Consider the following 22,133-nt stretch of genomic DNA (forward strand, 5'->3'; position numbering starts at 1 on the left):
AGTGTGAATCGAATCAAGGTGGAAATGCAAACTCCAATGCAACCAACCTTCCCACAAGATCTCCAAAACCACTCAGGAACAGGGAATTGGAAACTGCAGGGGATGACATGAATGGAGATGGAGACTTGACACCTTACACCGAGTTCACTTCCAGTTATCCCTAGACAAACTTTCCATGAAAACTTGTCACAAATCTAGAAGAACAATGAGCAGAAACCGGACACGTGCTTTGAGTCTTCACACACAAAACTAAAAGGCAGTCCACAAAAAAAACCCAGAGAATACAGTGGACTTTGCAAAATCAAAGATATCTACTGTGGGAAAGACCTCATTACAAAAGCAAAAGACAGGTCATACATCGCGAGACGAATGAGTGGAAACACAAAGCTTATCAAGGATGTGTCTCCAAACAGACAAAGAACGCCAACACAACAAGCCTGTGAAAACTAGGGAAAGGTCTGAAGGGACACCAGACGGAGGAAGACACACACAGAGTATCCCGGATGATGTCCAGCACTGAGGGCCTGAAGAAACAACAGTCTAGTTGCACCCCCTCAGGCCTGTGTGACCGTGGATGAGGCCTCTGTTTCCCGGTGGCTCTGAGACATGGACAGGGAGGAAGGGGAAGAGAAGTCACTTGCATTTCTAATACTCACAGCAAAGTCTTCCAATGAGAAGGGAATTATCACCCCCACTGACAATGCCATTCACTGAAGTGATATCCACGAGTCCATCTACCCCAGAAGGGAAGGATGGACCTGTTCTCACAAAACGGCGAGAGATGGAAGGAGGAAGATCAAGCCCACACCAATCACTGGAAAGAGAAGCTGTGCTCAGGGCTTGAAAGAATTCCTACTGGGAAAATCATGTCACAGCCCCACATGGCAATCCACAGCTTCCATGCTATTCCTCCCAAAATGCCAATGCATTTTCGCACCGAACAAAGAATTGCAAAAGGGGTACGGAAACAGAAAAGAGCCTACATTGTCAATACAATCCGACGAAAAAGCCCCGATACGGACATCCAAGGTTGTGTGAAAGGAAATTAGACGACCAAACTAGGATCCTCAGGAGAGTATCGGAGAAGGCAATGGCGACCCACTCCAGTACTCTTGCCTAGAAAATGTCCTGGACGGAGGAGCCTGGTAGGCTACAGGCCATGGGGTCTTGCAGAGTCAGACACGACTGAAGTGACTTAGCCGCAGCAGCAGCAGCAGGACAGTATGCTATTGGGAATACAACAACACACACAGATCCAGATCGATGGAATAAAGTTGAGGGTCCAGAAACAAACCCCAGCATCCATGGTCAACTCATCTCTGACACAGACGGTGAGAATATCCAAATGGGAACAAGAAAGCCTCTTCAATCAATGTCCATGGGAAAACCAGACAGCTACATCTGAAGAACGCTATTGGGTTTGATCTCATACCACCTCAATATCGGGGAAAAACCTCACCCTAAAGACTGATGTCATGAGATAGCTAGAAAGAAGCGTAGGTCAAAGGCTCCTTAACATCAGAGTCTCCTTGCCATTTGCTGGGCGGAGGTCGAAATGGGTCTCTTCAAGTAAGGGAAAGAGGTAAACGAAGTACACCACTGGGTTTCCATCCAATGGAACCTATTCACAACAGAGAGGCTAAGCATTCACAAATGCAAAAGATAGGAAACGGAACACGAGAGACTCCTTGCAAGTGGTGTATCTGAGAAGGGGTTCATATGGAAAGAGACGAAGAATGCACAGCACTCAGATTCCAAGAAACACCACCACCACCCTTGACCCTTCCCCCATGACCAACTCTGACCTAAAGCCTTTCTCTCCCTCTAACCTATCCCTAAAACATAACCCTCATCTAATCATATACATGTGCATCCCTAGCATCCATCCATCCATCCACACACGAGAGAGAAAGAGGAAGACACAGACGGAATTGAGAAAGGAAAAGAGAGGGACACAGCCAGAGAGAGACACGGAACCAAAGAGAGGAAAGGAGTCGATGGTCCAGACTATTCCTCAATCTGTCTCGAAGGTAGAAGCAATGACAGCGCCCTTCCACCCCAGAAGGGGGAAAAGGACGGAAGGTTTGGAGAGGAAAAGACAAGAACGCAGGGAGCCATTAGAAGCTCAGCCACCCGCAGAAGCCGAGCTGGGACCCTTGAACAGAATCTCAATGGAAACAGAGGACCAGAAAGTTGGCTACTCTTTTCTATAAGAGAGGGAGACCTTCGAGTCTTCCTTTCGGTCCTCCAACTTGGATGCGGGGTCTCAAAACAGTCAGGAGGGGGAGTGCCTTTTCCTGGGTTCCACGGCGCATCCAGGCCTCGTTCTGCCCCATTCTGTGCTGTGTCAGCCCTGGATGGAATCTTTCTTTCTGAAGTCTCAGCGCACGAGCTCCACGTGATATCGGCCCCAGGTGGAAAGGCATGGAGCTGCTCGTAGGCCGACAGACCTAGGAAGCAGATGGGAGAATGACCCCCACTCTGCAGATGGAGAGACTGGGGCAACCCTGAGGGGCATATGCTTGTCCAGGGCCACACCACTTATGAGAAGAAGGAGCCTGGTCTGAGAGCAGCATGGTCCTCGGAGCTCAGGCCCTGGCTGAACCCAGGCCTCCCCAGGGCTGTGGGCTGGGCCGTGTGGGTGTCATTGTGCCTGCACATGGCCTAAGGGGGGTGGTCGAGCAGTCAGAAACCCAGAGATTCCCTTGGGAAGTTTTGAGGAAGGGACCTCAGCACGAACCCCAGGAAATGATGTCACCTGCCGGCAACAGAACCCAACAGAACCCGCAATCCGGGTATCCAGGCCTCCAGAGCGGAGAGGAGCCCCCAGCCGGATCACTTGCTGCCAAGATGTTCTGCTGTTTGCCCCTGCCCAGAGGCCGGGGCCTCAGGAGAGCTCACAGGCAGTGTGAGTGGGCACCCTGTCGACGTTGGCTCAGGACACCCCCGAGAGGCCTCTGGCCCTTTGCCCGGAGAAACAGAAAGGTAACACGGGGAGCCCCAGGCCGGGCCAGGCCACCTCTCCCATGCCACCCGGAAACACCGGGTCCTTTGCCTGTGTGTGGGGATGCGGGTTTCTCGGGCTGTGTCTCCCTCAAGGAAGCCCAGGCGGATGTGGGGTCAGAAGCCTGTGGACAAGTTGTGCCCACACCCCAGGGGAGAGCAGGCTGGGCGGGATGGGGAGAGTGTGGGCAGCGCCGACCGGCCAGGCTGACCTCACACCCTCAGATGGGTCTCTTTCCTCCCGGGTGGGGATCTGAGCAGACACACGTCTCTGACCCTTCTGGGAAGAGAAGTTCGAGCAGGCAGAAGCAGTGGCTCCACTGGCCAGGCCCAGCTCGGAAAACTCCCAGCATGGCTGGCTGACGGTCACTGTCGTTGCAGAGCTTCCCACGTGATGAGGCCGAGGACGGGGACACCCCATCCAGCTCCCAGAGGGAGGGGTCGGAGCACCACCCGCCCGCCCGTGAGGCCCAGTGCAGGCTCCAGGTCAGCGTGCCCACGGAGGCATCAGCCCCACCGGGGGAGACGCGGAGGTGGGGAAGGCCTGCTGCCGAGACACCGCCCAGGATACAGCCGGCGGCCCAGTCTGAGGCTTCCACGGAGCTCAGCACACCCGGCTCCGACCCAGAGTCCAGAGAACCCCGGCCTCTGAGGCACCAGGAGGACCTGGAGCCCAGCACGCCACAGCACAGAGGTGAGGACGCTGGGGCTGGTGCACGGGAGTGTGTGGGGAGGGGTGCTGAGCTACACAGGGACGAGTCCTCGAAAGCTGCTGCTGGGCCTGCAGCAAGCGCTGGCCTCACACCCCCCGCCCCCCATCTTGCACACTTCAGTCCCAAAAGACATCTGACGCTGGGTATTCTTTGGGAACCTCTTGGAAGGTTTCTGTCCCGGGGTACGCACATGCCAAGGCTGGCCTGTGGGCAAACTTTGCTTCTCCCCCAGCTCTAGCACTGGCCTCCAACTGGAACCAGGCTCCACTTCCCAGACCTGTCCCCACACAGGTGGTGGCTCCAGGTGCAGGACCCAGGGATCCACCGAGGGCAGATGGAGAAGCGAGACTTGCCCTCGCAGAGACACCAGGCCAGCTGGGTACTGGCCAGCACACCGGGCAGATCGGATCTCCGTGCCTGCAGGACCCCCAGCCCCAGGCACTGATGTCCCACCCCCTCAGCGAGAACCTCCACCTCCACGTGCACCTCTACCTGCTCGGGCTTTGGCAAGAGAACCCGAGGCAGAGGAAGAGTCACCGCCTCGGCAGGGAGAGCCTGCCCTGGCTCCCGTGCAACACCCAGACGCCCACGATGACTCACCCAGCCCTGCAGGGAGAAAGAGCCCCCGCTCTGGACAGAGACCCAGAGCCCTTACCGGAAACACCACGTCCAGGGGAGCGGTCGGCTCTGCAGCCTCCATCCCTGTCTGCTCACCGTGGATGCCGGCAACTCGGTCTGCCCCCAGGGGACATGGAGTTCCTTTCCCCTGAACTGCTTTGCATGTGGTTTGTTTCCACCTTTCTGGTGATGTTTTATTTTTTGTATGGTTTCCTGGATTTTTGTTGGTTAAGTTGGGATTAGTAAACTTTTTCATCATTGTTGCAATCTGGGAACACTGTTGTGTAACTCTGGTGATACTGTGTTACCATCACCACTTTGTAGTTTCAGACCCGTTCCATCTTTATGCCCCACCCCCCAACAAAGCCTGGATTCAAGGCAAGCACGCCCTGTTCATCCCTCCCCCCGATCCTGAACACAATTTCATCTTTTCTTTCTGCATTCCTTCCTATATTCTTGGTGTCCCCAATCAGTGACTCTCAGCGAAATGACTGAAGGAGTGTTTTTCGGACTCTCCACCTACTGTAAGACTCCATTGGAGAGTTCTCATTTTTATGTCATTTGAACTAGCCTTTGATAGCTGAAAGGACGGTGTACGTCCTTTCAAGATACCATGTGCCAAACGAAGCCCTTTTGGCAACTGCCATCATTATCTCCAGGCAGGCATTGCTGTTTGAAGGGTGACATCTCAGCCAGAAGGCAGAGGCTGAGCTCCTCTTGTTGCACCAGCTCCCAAAAGAAGCCAAGAAAGGGAGCTGGAACAACAAACCACCCCCATGCCCAGGAAAGCGTTCTTCATGACAGAAGGCTAGAAAATGACCCAACATCCTTGTGGCCCAGAACCACTCTAGAAAATCACTGTTCCATAAAAAAGAGAAACACATGGGAAGTTCCAAGGAGAGGCAATGCCCATGGCCAGTGTACTTGAGAGACGGCCTGACCGCTCCGGGGAAGACACGCACCGACGGAACCCCTTGGGAAACAGCAGTGATAGTCCTCACCGTCGTAAGGGTTTCCTCTGGGGACAACCTGCCCTGGGCACCACACGAGGGAGCAGACCGGCTTCTCTTCCTCTGCCCCCACACCATTCACTCATGAAGGCAGCTCAGGTGTTCTCATGCCCTGCCTGCCTGCCTGCCTGGCTCATCCGTGAGCTGTGACCACCTCCAGGCTAGGACTCCACCTTTTCCTCTCTGTGTACCGTGAATCTGCACACAGTGGGCTTTCAGAACCTTAGGAGACTTGAGCCATTCCCGCTCGAGCCAGAACCCTCCCCAGGAAGGAAAACAGCTGTGGAGTCATTTTGGCCCCAGCACTGGTTCCGAAAGCCTGGCGGCTCCTACAGCCTCTACGGTGTGAAGAGGGAGGTCCCTTTTGACAGAGCTTTCCGGCTCTCAGATCTAAGCTGTTGTTTCACTGTCAGCTGTGTCTCTTCCGTTGCAGCCAGGTGGGCCACGCTGCTCCAAAGGAGCTCACAAGCTGAGTTTCAAGGGAGGACAGGGATGGCTACAACGTGCTGCAAACTGAGTGAGGGTCCCCACAATCCTCAGCAAAGGTCTGTGGTGTGCAAGTGGGGAGTAGAGGGCCCCCAAGTTCCAAAGGAAGGGAGGTAGTCGGGAGCTAAAGCCCTTGGCTGCTGTGGTAGCAGCTGCAGATGGCAGCCCGTCCACAGTGCACTTCAAATGAGGTCATATGAGCGGGACTCTGGAAATGGCTCCGAAATCGAGAGAAAGGGGTCAGGGTATGTGGGAATCCGGCGGGGGTGGGGGGTGGATGAAGGAAGGTGTCCCTCCTCTCTCCAGTGCAATTTGGTTTGGTGAGTCTCAAAGCTACCAGATGGCACTTCCCAAGTCAGGCCCCCGCAGGAATCAGGGTGGGCTGCCTGCCTCGGGCCCTGCCACAGGGACAAGCCACACCAGTGGCCTCCCTGAGCTCCAATGGCCGGATCTGGGGGGTTCTGTCTGGGTGCACACCTCCTTGCTGTGGCCAAGTTCCCCCCTTCTCTGAGCACCAGCTTCATCCTCTCGAATGAGGACATCAATTGCTACCTTGGCACGTTACTCTCTTCATCCTGTGAAGACTCATTAGGCTTATCCTACAATTACTAGCTGGCCCGAAGAGATATCTCCTGAATCCAGCTTAAGCTGGAGTCTCCCAGGCTCATCTGGCATGTCTTCCCTGAAGTCTGCCAAAACCCACACCCTTGCATTTCCAGGGACTCGCCTTAGCCAGCTGGGCAGAAAACCCAGCATGCTTCAAACAAGCTGACAGACAAGCGGGAGAGGACTCACGGGCAGACGGCTTCCCTCAGGTCTCGGGTGGAGCTCTGGGACCACAGCAGCAACGGGCCATCCCAGCCCCTGGGCTCAGCAGCGCCCTCATTCTCAGGCCGGCGGCTCTGCCCTGAGGGGAGCAGGAACGTCACCAACTGCCGCAGGCGGACCTCAAGCCCCTCCCACTGCTGGAGCCTGACCTCCCCCGGCCCCACCCCTTCCCCTACCCCAGCAGGACGAGAGCTCGTCTTCCCCTGGCTTCCAACGTGAGGCCCGGCCCTGGGCCCCGATTGGGCACTGCCCCAGCCCGGAGCCAATCACAGTGGCCAGGGAGGTGGAACGCACCGATTGGCCAGGGCCAGGTCATGTGACCATACTCCCCAGGAAACTCAAAGATTACCAAGGTTCTCTAAGAAACCAATGAACAAAATTATCCACTAAAGGCAAACCATAATTTTTAATGAGGCCAATGTCACAGAAAAAAAAAATGCTCCACAATAAACTGCTCAAGGAAGCTACTAAATAAACTTTCAGAAAAGTTTAGTAGTTTTTTTTTTTTTTTTTAAATAGGGTGACGGAGAGCTATACCTTTCCCATCTATGTGAATTTAGGTTTAAACTAGATTTCCCTTGGCTATTATATAAGACAAAAAAACCCACATCACCCACTTTCACTCCCCCCCACCCCCAAAATGTGTTTTAATCTATTGAATTTTTGTGTCCTCAGTTGTGTCTGATTCACGGCAACTCACCAACTCTACACAGCCAGGCTCTTCCGTCCATGGAATTCAGGGCAATTTTTTCTGTCCCAGTAAATGCCCACCCTGGGTGATCCAAAGGCAAGGGCTCCGAGGCTCCTGAGAGACTAACTCCTTTCAGCTGAGCACAGAGCTGGCTCCTCACTGGGATGCCTGTGGCCTGGGGCTCCCAGAGGGGAGAGCAGCACTCGCCCCACCGTGTGGTCACTGCTGGAAGTGCAGGCTGCTCCTCACTCCCCCTTGACAGTGTCCCTGAGGGCAGAACAGTGTGAATCGAATCAAGGTGGAAATGCAAACTCCAATGCAACCAACCTTCCCACAAGATCTCCAAAACCACTCAGGAACAGGGAATTGGAAACTGCAGGGGATGACATGAATGGAGATGGAGACTTGACACCTTACACCGAGTTCACTTCCAGTTATCCCTAGACAAACTTTCCATGAAAACTTGTCACAAATCTAGAAGAACAATGAGCAGAAACCGGACACGTGCTTTGAGTCTTCACACACAAAACTAAAAGGCAGTCCACAAAAAAAAACCCAGAGAATACAGTGGACTTTGCAAAATCAAAGATATCTACTGTGGGAAAGACCTCATTACAAAAGCAAAAGACAGGTCATACATCGCGAGACGAATGAGTGGAAACACAAAGCTTATCAAGGATGTGTCTCCAAACAGACAAAGAACGCCAACACAACAAGCCTGTGAAAACTAGGGAAAGGTCTGAAGGGACACCAGACGGAGGAAGACACACACAGAGTATCCCGGATGATGTCCAGCACTGAGGGCCTGAAGAAACAACAGTCTAGTTGCACCCCCTCAGGCCTGTGTGACCGTGGATGAGGCCTCTGTTTCCCGGTGGCTCTGAGACATGGACAGGGAGGAAGGGGAAGAGAAGTCACTTGCATTTCTAATACTCACAGCAAAGTCTTCCAATGAGAAGGGAATTATCACCCCCACTGACAATGCCATTCACTGAAGTGATATCCACGAGTCCATCTACCCCAGAAGGGAAGGATGGACCTGTTCTCACAAAACGGCGAGAGATGGAAGGAGGAAGATCAAGCCCACACCAATCACTGGAAAGAGAAGCTGTGCTCAGGGCTTGAAAGAATTCCTACTGGGAAAATCATGTCACAGCCCCACATGGCAATCCACAGCTTCCATGCTATTCCTCCCAAAATGCCAATGCATTTTCGCACCGAACAAAGAATTGCAAAAGGGGTACGGAAACAGAAAAGAGCCTACATTGTCAATACAATCCGACGAAAAAGCCCCGATACGGACATCCAAGGTTGTGTGAAAGGAAATTAGACGACCAAACTAGGATCCTCAGGAGAGTATCGGAGAAGGCAATGGCGACCCACTCCAGTACTCTTGCCTGGAAAATGTCCTGGACGGAGGAGCCTGGTAGGCTACAGGCCATGGGGTCTTGCAGAGTCAGACACGACTGAAGTGACTTAGCCGCAGCAGCAGCAGCAGGACAGTATGCTATTGGGAATACAACAACACACACAGATCCAGATCGATGGAATAAAGTTGAGGGTCCAGAAACAAACCCCAGCATCCATGGTCAACTCATCTCTGACACAGACGGTGAGAATATCCAAATGGGAACAAGAAAGCCTCTTCAATCAATGTCCATGGGAAAACCAGACAGCTACATCTGAAGAACGCTATTGGGTTTGATCTCATACCACCTCAATATCGGGGAAAAACCTCACCCTAAAGACTGATGTCATGAGATAGCTAGAAAGAAGCGTAGGTCAAAGGCTCCTTAACATCAGAGTCTCCTTGCCATTTGCTGGGCGGAGGTCGAAATGGGTCTCTTCAAGTAAGGGAAAGAGGTAAACGAAGTACACCACTGGGTTTCCATCCAATGGAACCTATTCACAACAGAGAGGCTAAGCATTCACAAATGCAAAAGATAGGAAACGGAACACGAGAGACTCCTTGCAAGTGGTGTATCTGAGAAGGGGTTCATATGGAAAGAGACGAAGAATGCACAGCACTCAGATTCCAAGAAACACCACCACCACCCTTGACCCTTCCCCCATGACCAACTCTGACCTAAAGCCTTTCTCTCCCTCTAACCTATCCCTAAAACATAACCCTCATCTAATCATATACATGTGCATCCCTAGCATCCATCCATCCATCCACACACGAGAGAGAAAGAGGAAGACACAGACGGAATTGAGAAAGGAAAAGAGAGGGACACAGCCAGAGAGAGACACGGAACCAAAGAGAGGAAAGGAGTCGATGGTCCAGACTATTCCTCAATCTGTCTCGAAGGTAGAAGCAATGACAGCGCCCTTCCACCCCAGAAGGGGGAAAAGGACGGAAGGTTTGGAGAGGAAAAGACAAGAACGCAGGGAGCCATTAGAAGCTCAGCCACCCGCAGAAGCCGAGCTGGGACCCTTGAACAGAATCTCAATGGAAACAGAGGACCAGAAAGTTGGCTACTCTTTTCTATAAGAGAGGGAGACCTTCGAGTCTTCCTTTCGGTCCTCCAACTTGGATGCGGGGTCTCAAAACAGTCAGGAGGGGGAGTGCCTTTTCCTGGGTTCCACGGCGCATCCAGGCCTCGTTCTGCCCCATTCTGTGCTGTGTCAGCCCTGGATGGAATCTTTCTTTCTGAAGTCTCAGCGCACGAGCTCCACGTGATATCGGCCCCAGGTGGAAAGGCATGGAGCTGCTCGTAGGCCGACAGACCTAGGAAGCAGATGGGAGAATGACCCCCACTCTGCAGATGGAGAGACTGGGGCAACCCTGAGGGGCATATGCTTGTCCAGGGCCACACCACTTATGAGAAGAAGGAGCCTGGTCTGAGAGCAGCATGGTCCTCGGAGCTCAGGCCCTGGCTGAACCCAGGCCTCCCCAGGGCTGTGGGCTGGGCCGTGTGGGTGTCATTGTGCCTGCACATGGCCTAAGGGGGGTGGTCGAGCAGTCAGAAACCCAGAGATTCCCTTGGGAAGTTTTGAGGAAGGGACCTCAGCACGAACCCCAGGAAATGATGTCACCTGCCGGCAACAGAACCCAACAGAACCCGCAATCCGGGTATCCAGGCCTCCAGAGCGGAGAGGAGCCCCCAGCCGGATCACTTGCTGCCAAGATGTTCTGCTGTTTGCCCCTGCCCAGAGGCCGGGGCCTCAGGAGAGCTCACAGGCAGTGTGCGTGGGCACCCTGTCGACGTTGGCTCAGGACACCCCCGAGAGGCCTCTGGCCCTTTGCCCGGAGAAACAGAAAGGTAACACGGGGAGCCCCAGGCCGGGCCAGGCCACCTCTCCCATGCCACCCGGAAACACCGGGTCCTTTGCCTGTGTGTGGGGATGCGGGTTTCTCGGGCTGTGTCTCCCTCAAGGAAGCCCAGGCGGATGTGGGGTCAGAAGCCTGTGGACAAGTTGTGCCCACACCCCAGGGGAGAGCAGGCTGGGCGGGATGGGGAGAGTGTGGGCAGCGCCGACCGGCCAGGCTGACCTCACACCCTCAGATGGGTCTCTTTCCTCCCGGGTGGGGATCTGAGCAGACACACGTCTCTGACCCTTCTGGGAAGAGAAGTTCGAGCAGGCAGAAGCAGCGGCTCCACTGGCCAGGCCCAGCTCGGAAAACTCCCAGCATGGCTGGCTGACGGTCACTGTCGTTGCAGAGCTTCCCACGTGATGAGGCCGAGGACGGGGACACCCCATCCAGCTCCCAGAGGGAGGGGTCGGAGCACCACCCGCCCGCCCGTGAGGCCCAGTGCAGGCTCCAGGTCAGCGTGCCCACGGAGGCATCAGCCCCACCGGGGGAGACGCGGAGGTGGGGAAGGCCTGCTGCCGAGACACCGCCCAGGATACAGCCGGCGGCCCAATCTGAGGCTTCCACGGAGCTCAGCACACCCGGCTCCGACCCAGAGTCCAGAGAACCCCGGCCTCTGAGGCACCAGGAGGACCTGGAGCCCAGCACGCCACAGCACAGAGGTGAGGACGCTGGGGCTGGTGCACGGGAGTGTGTGGGGAGGGGTGCTGAGCTACACAGGGACGAGTCCTCGAAAGCTGCTGCTGGGCCTGCAGCAAGCGCTGGCCTCACACCCCCCGCCCCCCATCTTGCACACTTCAGTCCCAAAAGACATCTGACGCTGGGTATTCTTTGGGAACCTCTTGGAAGGTTTCTGTCCCGGGGTACGCACATGCCAAGGCTGGCCTGTGGGCAAACTTTGCTTCTCCCCCAGCTCTAGCACTGGCCTCCAACTGGAACCAGGCTCCACTTCCCAGACCTGTCCCCACACAGGTGGTGGCTCCAGGTGCAGGACCCAGGGATCCACCGAGGGCAGATGGAGAAGCGAGACTTGCCCTCGCAGAGACACCAGGCCAGCTGGGTACTGGCCAGCACACCGGGCAGATCGGATCTCCGTGCCTGCAGGACCCCCAGCCCCAGGCACTGATGTCCCACCCCCTCAGCGAGAACCTCCACCTCCACGTGCACCTCTACCTGCTCGGGCTTTGGCAAGAGAACCCGAGGCAGAGGAAGAGTCACCGCCTCGGCAGGGAGAGCCTGCCCTGGCTCCCGCGCAACACCCAGACGCCCACGATGACTCACCCAGCCCTGCAGGGAGAAAGAGCCCCCGCTCTGGACAGAGACCCAGAGCCCTTACCGGAAACACCACGTCCAGGGGAGCGGTCGGCTCTGCAGCCTCCATCCCTGTCTGCTCACCGTGGATGCCGGCAACTCGGTCTGCCCCCAGGGGACATGGAGTTCCTTTCCCCTGAACTGCTTTGCATGTGGTTTGTTTCCACCTTTCTGGTGATGTTTTATTTTTTGTATGGTTTCCTGGATTTTTGTTGGTTAAGTTGGGATTAGTAAACTTTTTCATCATTGTTGCAATCTGGGAACACTGTTGTGTAACTCTGGTGATACTGTGTTACCATCACCACTTTGTAGTTTCAGACCCGTTCCATCTTTATGCCCCACCCCCCAACAAAGCCTGGATTCAAGGCAAGCACGCCCTGTTCATCCCTCCCCCCGATCCTGAACACAATTTCATCTTTTCTTTCTGCATTCCTTCCTATATTCTTGGTGTCCCCAATCAGTGACTCTCAGCGAAATGACTGAAGGAGTGTTTTTCGGACTCTCCACCTACTGTAAGACTCCATTGGAGAGTTCTCATTTTTATGTCATTTGAACTAGCCTTTGATAGCTGAAAGGACGGTGTACGTCCTTTCAAGATACCATGTGCCAAACGAAGCCCTTTTGGCAACTGCCATCATTATCTCCAGGCAGGCATTGCTGTTTGAAGGGTGACATCTCAGCCAGAAGGCAGAGGCTGAGCTCCTCTTGTTGCACCAGCTCCCAAAAGAAGCCAAGAAAGGGAGCTGGAACAACAAACCACCCCCATGCCCAGGAAAGCGTTCTTCATGACAGAAGGCTAGAAAATGACCCAACATCCTTGTGGCCCAGAACCACTCTAGAAAATCACTGTTCCATAAAAAAGAGAAACACATGGGAAGTTCCAAGGAGAGGCAATGCCCATGGCCAGTGTACTTGAGAGACGGCCTGACCGCTCCGGGGAAGACACGCACCGACGGAACCCCTTGGGAAACAGCAGTGATAGTCCTCACCGTCGTAAGGGTTTCCTCTGGGGACAACCTGCCCTGGGCACCACACGAGGGAGCAGACCGGCTTCTCTTCCTCTGCCCCCACACCATTCACTCATGAAGGCAGCTCAGGTGTTCTCATGCCCTGCCTGCCTGCCTGCCTGGCTCATCCGTGAGCTGTGACCACCTCCAGGCTAGGACTCCACCTTTTCCTCTCTGTGTACCGTGAATCTGCACACAGTGGGCTTTCAGAACCTTAGGAGACTTGAGCCATTCCCGCTCGAGCCAGAACCCTCCCCAGGAAGGAAAACAGCTGTGGAGTCATTTTGGCCCCAGCACTGGTTCCGAAAGCCTGGCGGCTCCTACAGCCTCTACGGTGTGAAGAGGGAGGTCCCTTTTGACAGAGCTTTCCGGCTCTCAGATCTAAGCTGTTGTTTCACTGTCAGCTGTGTCTCTTCCGTTGCAGCCAGGTGGGCCACGCTGCTCCAAAGGAGCTCACAAGCTGAGTTTCAAGGGAGGACAGGGATGGCTACAACGTGCTGCAAACTGAGTGAGGGTCCCCACAATCCTCAGCAAAGGTCTGTGGTGTGCAAGTGGGGAGTAGAGGGCCCCCAAGTTCCAAAGGAAGGGAGGTAGTCGGGAGCTAAAGCCCTTGGCTGCTGTGGTAGCAGCTGCAGATGGCAGCCCGTCCACAGTGCACTTCAAATGAGGTCATATGAGCGGGACTCTGGAAATGGCTCCGAAATCGAGAGAAAGGGGTCAGGGTATGTGGGAATCCGGCGGGGGTGGGGGGTGGATGAAGGAAGGTGTCCCTCCTCTCTCCAGTGCAATTTGGTTTGGTGAGTCTCAAAGCTACCAGATGGCACTTCCCAAGTCAGGCCCCCGCAGGAATCAGGGTGGGCTGCCTGCCTCGGGCCCTGCCACAGGGACAAGCCACACCAGTGGCCTCCCTGAGCTCCAATGGCCGGATCTGGGGGGTTCTGTCTGGGTGCACACCTCCTTGCTGTGGCCAAGTTCCCCCCTTCTCTGAGCACCAGCTTCATCCTCTCGAATGAGGACATCAATTGCTACCTTGGCACGTTACTCTCTTCATCCTGTGAAGACTCATTAGGCTTATCCTACAATTACTAGCTGGCCCGAAGAGATATCTCCTGAATCCAGCTTAAGCTGGAGTCTCCCAGGCTCATCTGGCATGTCTTCCCTGAAGTCTGCCAAAACCCACACCCTTGCATTTCCAGGGACTCGCCTTAGCCAGCTGGGCAGAAAACCCAGCATGCTTCAAACAAGCTGACAGACAAGCGGGAGAGGACTCACGGGCAGACGGCTTCCCTCAGGTCTCGGGTGGAGCTCTGGGACCACAGCAGCAACGGGCCATCCCAGCCCCTGGGCTCAGCAGCGCCCTCATTCTCAGGCCGGCGGCTCTGCCCTGAGGGGAGCAGGAACGTCACCAACTGCCGCAGGCGGACCTCAAGCCCCTCCCACTGCTGGAGCCTGACCTCCCCCGGCCCCACCCCTTCCCCTACCCCAGCAGGACGAGAGCTCGTCTTCCCCTGGCTTCCAACGTGAGGCCCGGCCCTGGGCCCCGATTGGGCACTGCCCCAGCCCGGAGCCAATCACAGTGGCCAGGGAGGTGGAACGCACCGATTGGCCAGGGCCAGGTCATGTGACCATACTCCCCAGGAAACTCAAAGATTACCAAGGTTCTCTAAGAAACCAATGAACAAAATTATCCACTAAAGGCAAACCATAATTTTTAATGAGGCCAATGTCACAGAAAAAAAAAATGCTCCACAATAAACTGCTCAAGGAAGCTACTAAATAAACTTTCAGAAAAGTTTAGTAGTTTTTTTTTTTTTTTTTAAATAGGGTGACGGAGAGCTATACCTTTCCCATCTATGTGAATTTAGGTTTAAACTAGATTTCCCTTGGCTATTATATAAGACAAAAAAACCCACATCACCCACTTTCACTCCCCCCCACCCCCAAAATGTGTTTTAATCTATTGAATTTTTGTGTCCTCAGTTGTGTCTGATTCACGGCAACTCACCAACTCTACACAGCCAGGCTCTTCCGTCCATGGAATTCAGGGCAATTTTTTCTGTCCCAGTAAATGCCCACCCTGGGTGATCCAAAGGCAAGGGCTCCGAGGCTCCTGAGAGACTAACTCCTTTCAGCTGAGCACAGAGCTGGCTCCTCACTGGGATGCCTGTGGCCTGGGGCTCCCAGAGGGGAGAGCAGCACTCGCCCCACCGTGTGGTCACTGCTGGAAGTGCAGGCTGCTCCTCACTCCCCCTTGACAGTGTCCCTGAGGGCAGAACAGTGTGAATCGAATCAAGGTGGAAATGCAAACTCCAATGCAACCAACCTTCCCACAAGATCTCCAAAACCACTCAGGAACAGGGAATTGGAAACTGCAGGGGATGACATGAATGGAGATGGAGACTTGACACCTTACACCGAGTTCACTTCCAGTTATCCCTAGACAAACTTTCCATGAAAACTTGTCACAAATCTAGAAGAACAATGAGCAGAAACCGGACACGTGCTTTGAGTCTTCACACACAAAACTAAAAGGCAGTCCACAAAAAAAAACCCAGAGAATACAGTGGACTTTGCAAAATCAAAGATATCTACTGTGGGAAAGACCTCATTACAAAAGCAAAAGACAGGTCATACATCGCGAGACGAATGAGTGGAAACACAAAGCTTATCAAGGATGTGTCTCCAAACAGACAAAGAACGCCAACACAACAAGCCTGTGAAAACTAGGGAAAGGTCTGAAGGGACACCAGACGGAGGAAGACACACACAGAGTATCCCGGATGATGTCCAGCACTGAGGGCCTGAAGAAACAACAGTCTAGTTGCACCCCCTCAGGCCTGTGTGACCGTGGATGAGGCCTCTGTTTCCCGGTGGCTCTGAGACATGGACAGGGAGGAAGGGGAAGAGAAGTCACTTGCATTTCTAATACTCACAGCAAAGTCTTCCAATGAGAAGGGAATTATCACCCCCACTGACAATGCCATTCACTGAAGTGATATCCACGAGTCCATCTACCCCAGAAGGGAAGGATGGACCTGTTCTCACAAAACGGCGAGAGATGGAAGGAGGAAGATCAAGCCCACACCAATCACTGGAAAGAGAAGCTGTGCTCAGGGCTTGAAAGAATTCCTACTGGGAAAATCATGTCACAGCCCCACATGGCAATCCACAGCTTCCATGCTATTCCTCCCAAAATGCCAATGCATTTTCGCACCGAACAAAGAATTGCAAAAGGGGTACGGAAACAGAAAAGAGCCTACATTGTCAATACAATCCGACGAAAAAGCCCCGATACGGACATCCAAGGTTGTGTGAAAGGAAATTAGACGACCAAACTAGGATCCTCAGGAGAGTATCGGAGAAGGCAATGGCGACCCACTCCAGTACTCTTGCCTGGAAAATGTCCTGGACGGAGGAGCCTGGTAGGCTACAGGCCATGGGGTCTTGCAGAGTCAGACACGACTGAAGTGACTTAGCCGCAGCAGCAGCAGCAGGACAGTATGCTATTGGGAATACAACAACACACACAGATCCAGATCGATGGAATAAAGTTGAGGGTCCAGAAACAAACCCCAGCATCCATGGTCAACTCATCTCTGACACAGACGGTGAGAATATCCAAATGGGAACAAGAAAGCCTCTTCAATCAATGTCCATGGGAAAACCAGACAGCTACATCTGAAGAACGCTATTGGGTTTGATCTCATACCACCTCAATATCGGGGAAAAACCTCACCCTAAAGACTGATGTCATGAGATAGCTAGAAAGAAGCGTAGGTCAAAGGCTCCTTAACATCAGAGTCTCCTTGCCATTTGCTGGGCGGAGGTCGAAATGGGTCTCTTCAAGTAAGGGAAAGAGGTAAACGAAGTACACCACTGGGTTTCCATCCAATGGAACCTATTCACAACAGAGAGGCTAAGCATTCACAAATGCAAAAGATAGGAAACGGAACACGAGAGACTCCTTGCAAGTGGTGTATCTGAGAAGGGGTTCATATGGAAAGAGACGAAGAATGCACAGCACTCAGATTCCAAGAAACACCACCACCACCCTTGACCCTTCCCCCATGACCAACTCTGACCTAAAGCCTTTCTCTCCCTCTAACCTATCCCTAAAACATAACCCTCATCTAATCATATACATGTGCATCCCTAGCATCCATCCATCCATCCACACACGAGAGAGAAAGAGGAAGACACAGACGGAATTGAGAAAGGAAAAGAGAGGGACACAGCCAGAGAGAGACACGGAACCAAAGAGAGGAAAGGAGTCGATGGTCCAGACTATTCCTCAATCTGTCTCGAAGGTAGAAGCAATGACAGCGCCCTTCCACCCCAGAAGGGGGAAAAGGACGGAAGGTTTGGAGAGGAAAAGACAAGAACGCAGGGAGCCATTAGAAGCTCAGCCACCCGCAGAAGCCGAGCTGGGACCCTTGAACAGAATCTCAATGGAAACAGAGGACCAGAAAGTTGGCTACTCTTTTCTATAAGAGAGGGAGACCTTCGAGTCTTCCTTTCGGTCCTCCAACTTGGATGCGGGGTCTCAAAACAGTCAGGAGGGGGAGTGCCTTTTCCTGGGTTCCACGGCGCATCCAGGCCTCGTTCTGCCCCATTCTGTGCTGTGTCAGCCCTGGATGGAATCTTTCTTTCTGAAGTCTCAGCGCACGAGCTCCACGTGATATCGGCCCCAGGTGGAAAGGCATGGAGCTGCTCGTAGGCCGACAGACCTAGGAAGCAGATGGGAGAATGACCCCCACTCTGCAGATGGAGAGACTGGGGCAACCCTGAGGGGCATATGCTTGTCCAGGGCCACACCACTTATGAGAAGAAGGAGCCTGGTCTGAGAGCAGCATGGTCCTCGGAGCTCAGGCCCTGGCTGAACCCAGGCCTCCCCAGGGCTGTGGGCTGGGCCGTGTGGGTGTCATTGTGCCTGCACATGGCCTAAGGGGGGTGGTCGAGCAGTCAGAAACCCAGAGATTCCCTTGGGAAGTTTTGAGGAAGGGACCTCAGCACGAACCCCAGGAAATGATGTCACCTGCCGGCAACAGAACCCAACAGAACCCGCAATCCGGGTATCCAGGCCTCCAGAGCGGAGAGGAGCCCCCAGCCGGATCACTTGCTGCCAAGATGTTCTGCTGTTTGCCCCTGCCCAGAGGCCGGGGCCTCAGGAGAGCTCACAGGCAGTGTGCGTGGGCACCCTGTCGACGTTGGCTCAGGACACCCCCGAGAGGCCTCTGGCCCTTTGCCCGGAGAAACAGAAAGGTAACACGGGGAGCCCCAGGCCGGGCCAGGCCACCTCTCCCATGCCACCCGGAAACACCGGGTCCTTTGCCTGTGTGTGGGGATGCGGGTTTCTCGGGCTGTGTCTCCCTCAAGGAAGCCCAGGCGGATGTGGGGTCAGAAGCCTGTGGACAAGTTGTGCCCACACCCCAGGGGAGAGCAGGCTGGGCGGGATGGGGAGAGTGTGGGCAGCGCCGACCGGCCAGGCTGACCTCACACCCTCAGATGGGTCTCTTTCCTCCCGGGTGGGGATCTGAGCAGACACACGTCTCTGACCCTTCTGGGAAGAGAAGTTCGAGCAGGCAGAAGCAGCGGCTCCACTGGCCAGGCCCAGCTCGGAAAACTCCCAGCATGGCTGGCTGACGGTCACTGTCGTTGCAGAGCTTCCCACGTGATGAGGCCGAGGACGGGGACACCCCATCCAGCTCCCAGAGGGAGGGGTCGGAGCACCACCCGCCCGCCCGTGAGGCCCAGTGCAGGCTCCAGGTCAGCGTGCCCACGGAGGCATCAGCCCCACCGGGGGAGACGCGGAGGTGGGGAAGGCCTGCTGCCGAGACACCGCCCAGGATACAGCCGGCGGCCCAATCTGAGGCTTCCACGGAGCTCAGCACACCCGGCTCCGACCCAGAGTCCAGAGAACCCCGGCCTCTGAGGCACCAGGAGGACCTGGAGCCCAGCACGCCACAGCACAGAGGTGAGGACGCTGGGGCTGGTGCACGGGAGTGTGTGGGGAGGGGTGCTGAGCTACACAGGGACGAGTCCTCGAAAGCTGCTGCTGGGCCTGCAGCAAGCGCTGGCCTCACACCCCCCGCCCCCCATCTTGCACACTTCAGTCCCAAAAGACATCTGACGCTGGGTATTCTTTGGGAACCTCTTGGAAGGTTTCTGTCCCGGGGTACGCACATGCCAAGGCTGGCCTGTGGGCAAACTTTGCTTCTCCCCCAGCTCTAGCACTGGCCTCCAACTGGAACCAGGCTCCACTTCCCAGACCTGTCCCCACACAGGTGGTGGCTCCAGGTGCAGGACCCAGGGATCCACCGAGGGCAGATGGAGAAGCGAGACTTGCCCTCGCAGAGACACCAGGCCAGCTGGGTACTGGCCAGCACACCGGGCAGATCGGATCTCCGTGCCTGCAGGACCCCCAGCCCCAGGCACTGATGTCCCACCCCCTCAGCGAGAACCTCCACCTCCACGTGCACCTCTACCTGCTCGGGCTTTGGCAAGAGAACCCGAGGCAGAGGAAGAGTCACCGCCTCGGCAGGGAGAGCCTGCCCTGGCTCCCGCGCAACACCCAGACGCCCACGATGACTCACCCAGCCCTGCAGGGAGAAAGAGCCCCCGCTCTGGACAGAGACCCAGAGCCCTTACCGGAAACACCACGTCCAGGGGAGCGGTCGGCTCTGCAGCCTCCATCCCTGTCTGCTCACCGTGGATGCCGGCAACTCGGTCTGCCCCCAGGGGACATGGAGTTCCTTTCCCCTGAACTGCTTTGCATGTGGTTTGTTTCCACCTTTCTGGTGATGTTTTATTTTTTGTATGGTTTCCTGGATTTTTGTTGGTTAAGTTGGGATTAGTAAACTTTTTCATCATTGTTGCAATCTGGGAACACTGTTGTGTAACTCTGGTGATACTGTGTTACCATCACCACTTTGTAGTTTCAGACCCGTTCCATCTTTATGCCCCACCCCCCAACAAAGCCTGGATTCAAGGCAAGCACGCCCTGTTCATCCCTCCCCCCGATCCTGAACACAATTTCATCTTTTCTTTCTGCATTCCTTCCTATATTCTTGGTGTCCCCAATCAGTGACTCTCAGCGAAATGACTGAAGGAGTGTTTTTCGGACTCTCCACCTACTGTAAGACTCCATTGGAGAGTTCTCATTTTTATGTCATTTGAACTAGCCTTTGATAGCTGAAAGGACGGTGTACGTCCTTTCAAGATACCATGTGCCAAACGAAGCCCTTTTGGCAACTGCCATCATTATCTCCAGGCAGGCATTGCTGTTTGAAGGGTGACATCTCAGCCAGAAGGCAGAGGCTGAGCTCCTCTTGTTGCACCAGCTCCCAAAAGAAGCCAAGAAAGGGAGCTGGAACAACAAACCACCCCCATGCCCAGGAAAGCGTTCTTCATGACAGAAGGCTAGAAAATGACCCAACATCCTTGTGGCCCAGAACCACTCTAGAAAATCACTGTTCCATAAAAAAGAGAAACACATGGGAAGTTCCAAGGAGAGGCAATGCCCATGGCCAGTGTACTTGAGAGACGGCCTGACCGCTCCGGGGAAGACACGCACCGACGGAACCCCTTGGGAAACAGCAGTGATAGTCCTCACCGTCGTAAGGGTTTCCTCTGGGGACAACCTGCCCTGGGCACCACACGAGGGAGCAGACCGGCTTCTCTTCCTCTGCCCCCACACCATTCACTCATGAAGGCAGCTCAGGTGTTCTCATGCCCTGCCTGCCTGCCTGCCTGGCTCATCCGTGAGCTGTGACCACCTCCAGGCTAGGACTCCACCTTTTCCTCTCTGTGTACCGTGAATCTGCACACAGTGGGCTTTCAGAACCTTAGGAGACTTGAGCCATTCCCGCTCGAGCCAGAACCCTCCCCAGGAAGGAAAACAGCTGTGGAGTCATTTTGGCCCCAGCACTGGTTCCGAAAGCCTGGCGGCTCCTACAGCCTCTACGGTGTGAAGAGGGAGGTCCCTTTTGACAGAGCTTTCCGGCTCTCAGATCTAAGCTGTTGTTTCACTGTCAGCTGTGTCTCTTCCGTTGCAGCCAGGTGGGCCACGCTGCTCCAAAGGAGCTCACAAGCTGAGTTTCAAGGGAGGACAGGGATGGCTACAACGTGCTGCAAACTGAGTGAGGGTCCCCACAATCCTCAGCAAAGGTCTGTGGTGTGCAAGTGGGGAGTAGAGGGCCCCCAAGTTCCAAAGGAAGGGAGGTAGTCGGGAGCTAAAGCCCTTGGCTGCTGTGGTAGCAGCTGCAGATGGCAGCCCGTCCACAGTGCACTTCAAATGAGGTCATATGAGCGGGACTCTGGAAATGGCTCCGAAATCGAGAGAAAGGGGTCAGGGTATGTGGGAATCCGGCGGGGGTGGGGGGTGGATGAAGGAAGGTGTCCCTCCTCTCTCCAGTGCAATTTGGTTTGGTGAGTCTCAAAGCTACCAGATGGCACTTCCCAAGTCAGGCCCCCGCAGGAATCAGGGTGGGCTGCCTGCCTCGGGCCCTGCCACAGGGACAAGCCACACCAGTGGCCTCCCTGAGCTCCAATGGCCGGATCTGGGGGGTTCTGTCTGGGTGCACACCTCCTTGCTGTGGCCAAGTTCCCCCCTTCTCTGAGCACCAGCTTCATCCTCTCGAATGAGGACATCAATTGCTACCTTGGCACGTTACTCTCTTCATCCTGTGAAGACTCATTAGGCTTATCCTACAATTACTAGCTGGCCCGAAGAGATATCTCCTGAATCCAGCTTAAGCTGGAGTCTCCCAGGCTCATCTGGCATGTCTTCCCTGAAGTCTGCCAAAACCCACACCCTTGCATTTCCAGGGACTCGCCTTAGCCAGCTGGGCAGAAAACCCAGCATGCTTCAAACAAGCTGACAGACAAGCGGGAGAGGACTCACGGGCAGACGGCTTCCCTCAGGTCTCGGGTGGAGCTCTGGGACCACAGCAGCAACGGGCCATCCCAGCCCCTGGGCTCAGCAGCGCCCTCATTCTCAGGCCGGCGGCTCTGCCCTGAGGGGAGCAGGAACGTCACCAACTGCCGCAGGCGGACCTCAAGCCCCTCCCACTGCTGGAGCCTGACCTCCCCCGGCCCCACCCCTTCCCCTACCCCAGCAGGACGAGAGCTCGTCTTCCCCTGGCTTCCAAC

At 54.9% G+C, this 22,133-nt stretch overlaps 3 protein-coding genes and 1 long non-coding RNA gene across 5 annotated transcripts in view; 3 read left to right on the top strand and 1 right to left on the bottom strand.

The window, feature by feature from the left end:
* The window catches only part of LOC145527615 (uncharacterized), a 70,873-nt gene that overhangs the window by 41,246 nt on the left and 7,494 nt on the right, over positions 1 to 22,133 (bottom strand). Inside the window, exons 4-11 of one of the 2 annotated variants that reach the window (XR_014069778.1) lie at positions 21,886 to 21,997; positions 17,485 to 17,710; positions 14,989 to 15,246; positions 14,256 to 14,367; positions 9,855 to 10,080; positions 7,359 to 7,616; positions 6,626 to 6,737; positions 2,225 to 2,450 (exon numbers count right to left, since the gene is read on the bottom strand). This is a non-coding gene — a long non-coding RNA (uncharacterized LOC145527615). Of the gene's footprint in view, positions 1 to 2,224; positions 2,451 to 6,625; positions 6,738 to 7,358; positions 7,617 to 9,854; positions 10,081 to 14,255; positions 14,368 to 14,988; positions 15,247 to 17,484; positions 20,532 to 21,885; positions 21,998 to 22,133 lie in introns of those variants that run through there. The other variant, XR_014069777.1, reaches the window with a different exon arrangement.
* Positions 2,816 to 4,601, top strand: LOC145527582 (uncharacterized). The gene is made up of 3 exons (XM_081545692.1): positions 2,816 to 2,985; positions 3,385 to 3,697; positions 4,008 to 4,601. The coding sequence occupies exons 1-3, from the start codon at positions 2,851 to 2,853 to the stop codon at positions 4,484 to 4,486; spliced, it is 927 nt and encodes a 308-aa protein (XP_081401818.1). The 5' UTR covers positions 2,816 to 2,850; the 3' UTR covers positions 4,487 to 4,601.
* Positions 7,057 to 14,368, top strand: LOC145527485 (uncharacterized). Its single transcript, XM_081545554.1, has 3 exons — positions 7,057 to 10,615; positions 11,015 to 11,327; positions 11,579 to 14,368. Exons 1-3 carry the CDS (start codon positions 10,205 to 10,207, stop codon positions 12,205 to 12,207), a joined length of 1,353 nt encoding a protein of 450 aa, XP_081401680.1. The 5' UTR covers positions 7,057 to 10,204; the 3' UTR covers positions 12,208 to 14,368.
* Positions 17,835 to 21,998, top strand: LOC145527486 (uncharacterized). Its single transcript, XM_081545555.1, has 3 exons — positions 17,835 to 18,245; positions 18,645 to 18,957; positions 19,209 to 21,998. The coding sequence occupies exons 1-3, from the start codon at positions 17,835 to 17,837 to the stop codon at positions 19,835 to 19,837; spliced, it is 1,353 nt and encodes a 450-aa protein (XP_081401681.1). The 3' UTR covers positions 19,838 to 21,998.

This window comes from Giraffa tippelskirchi, chromosome 11, assembly GCF_054371585.1.
Source record: "Giraffa tippelskirchi isolate mGirTip1 chromosome 11, T2T-mGirTip1v1.2.pri, whole genome shotgun sequence".
Lineage (NCBI taxonomy): Eukaryota > Metazoa > Chordata > Mammalia > Artiodactyla > Giraffidae > Giraffa > Giraffa tippelskirchi.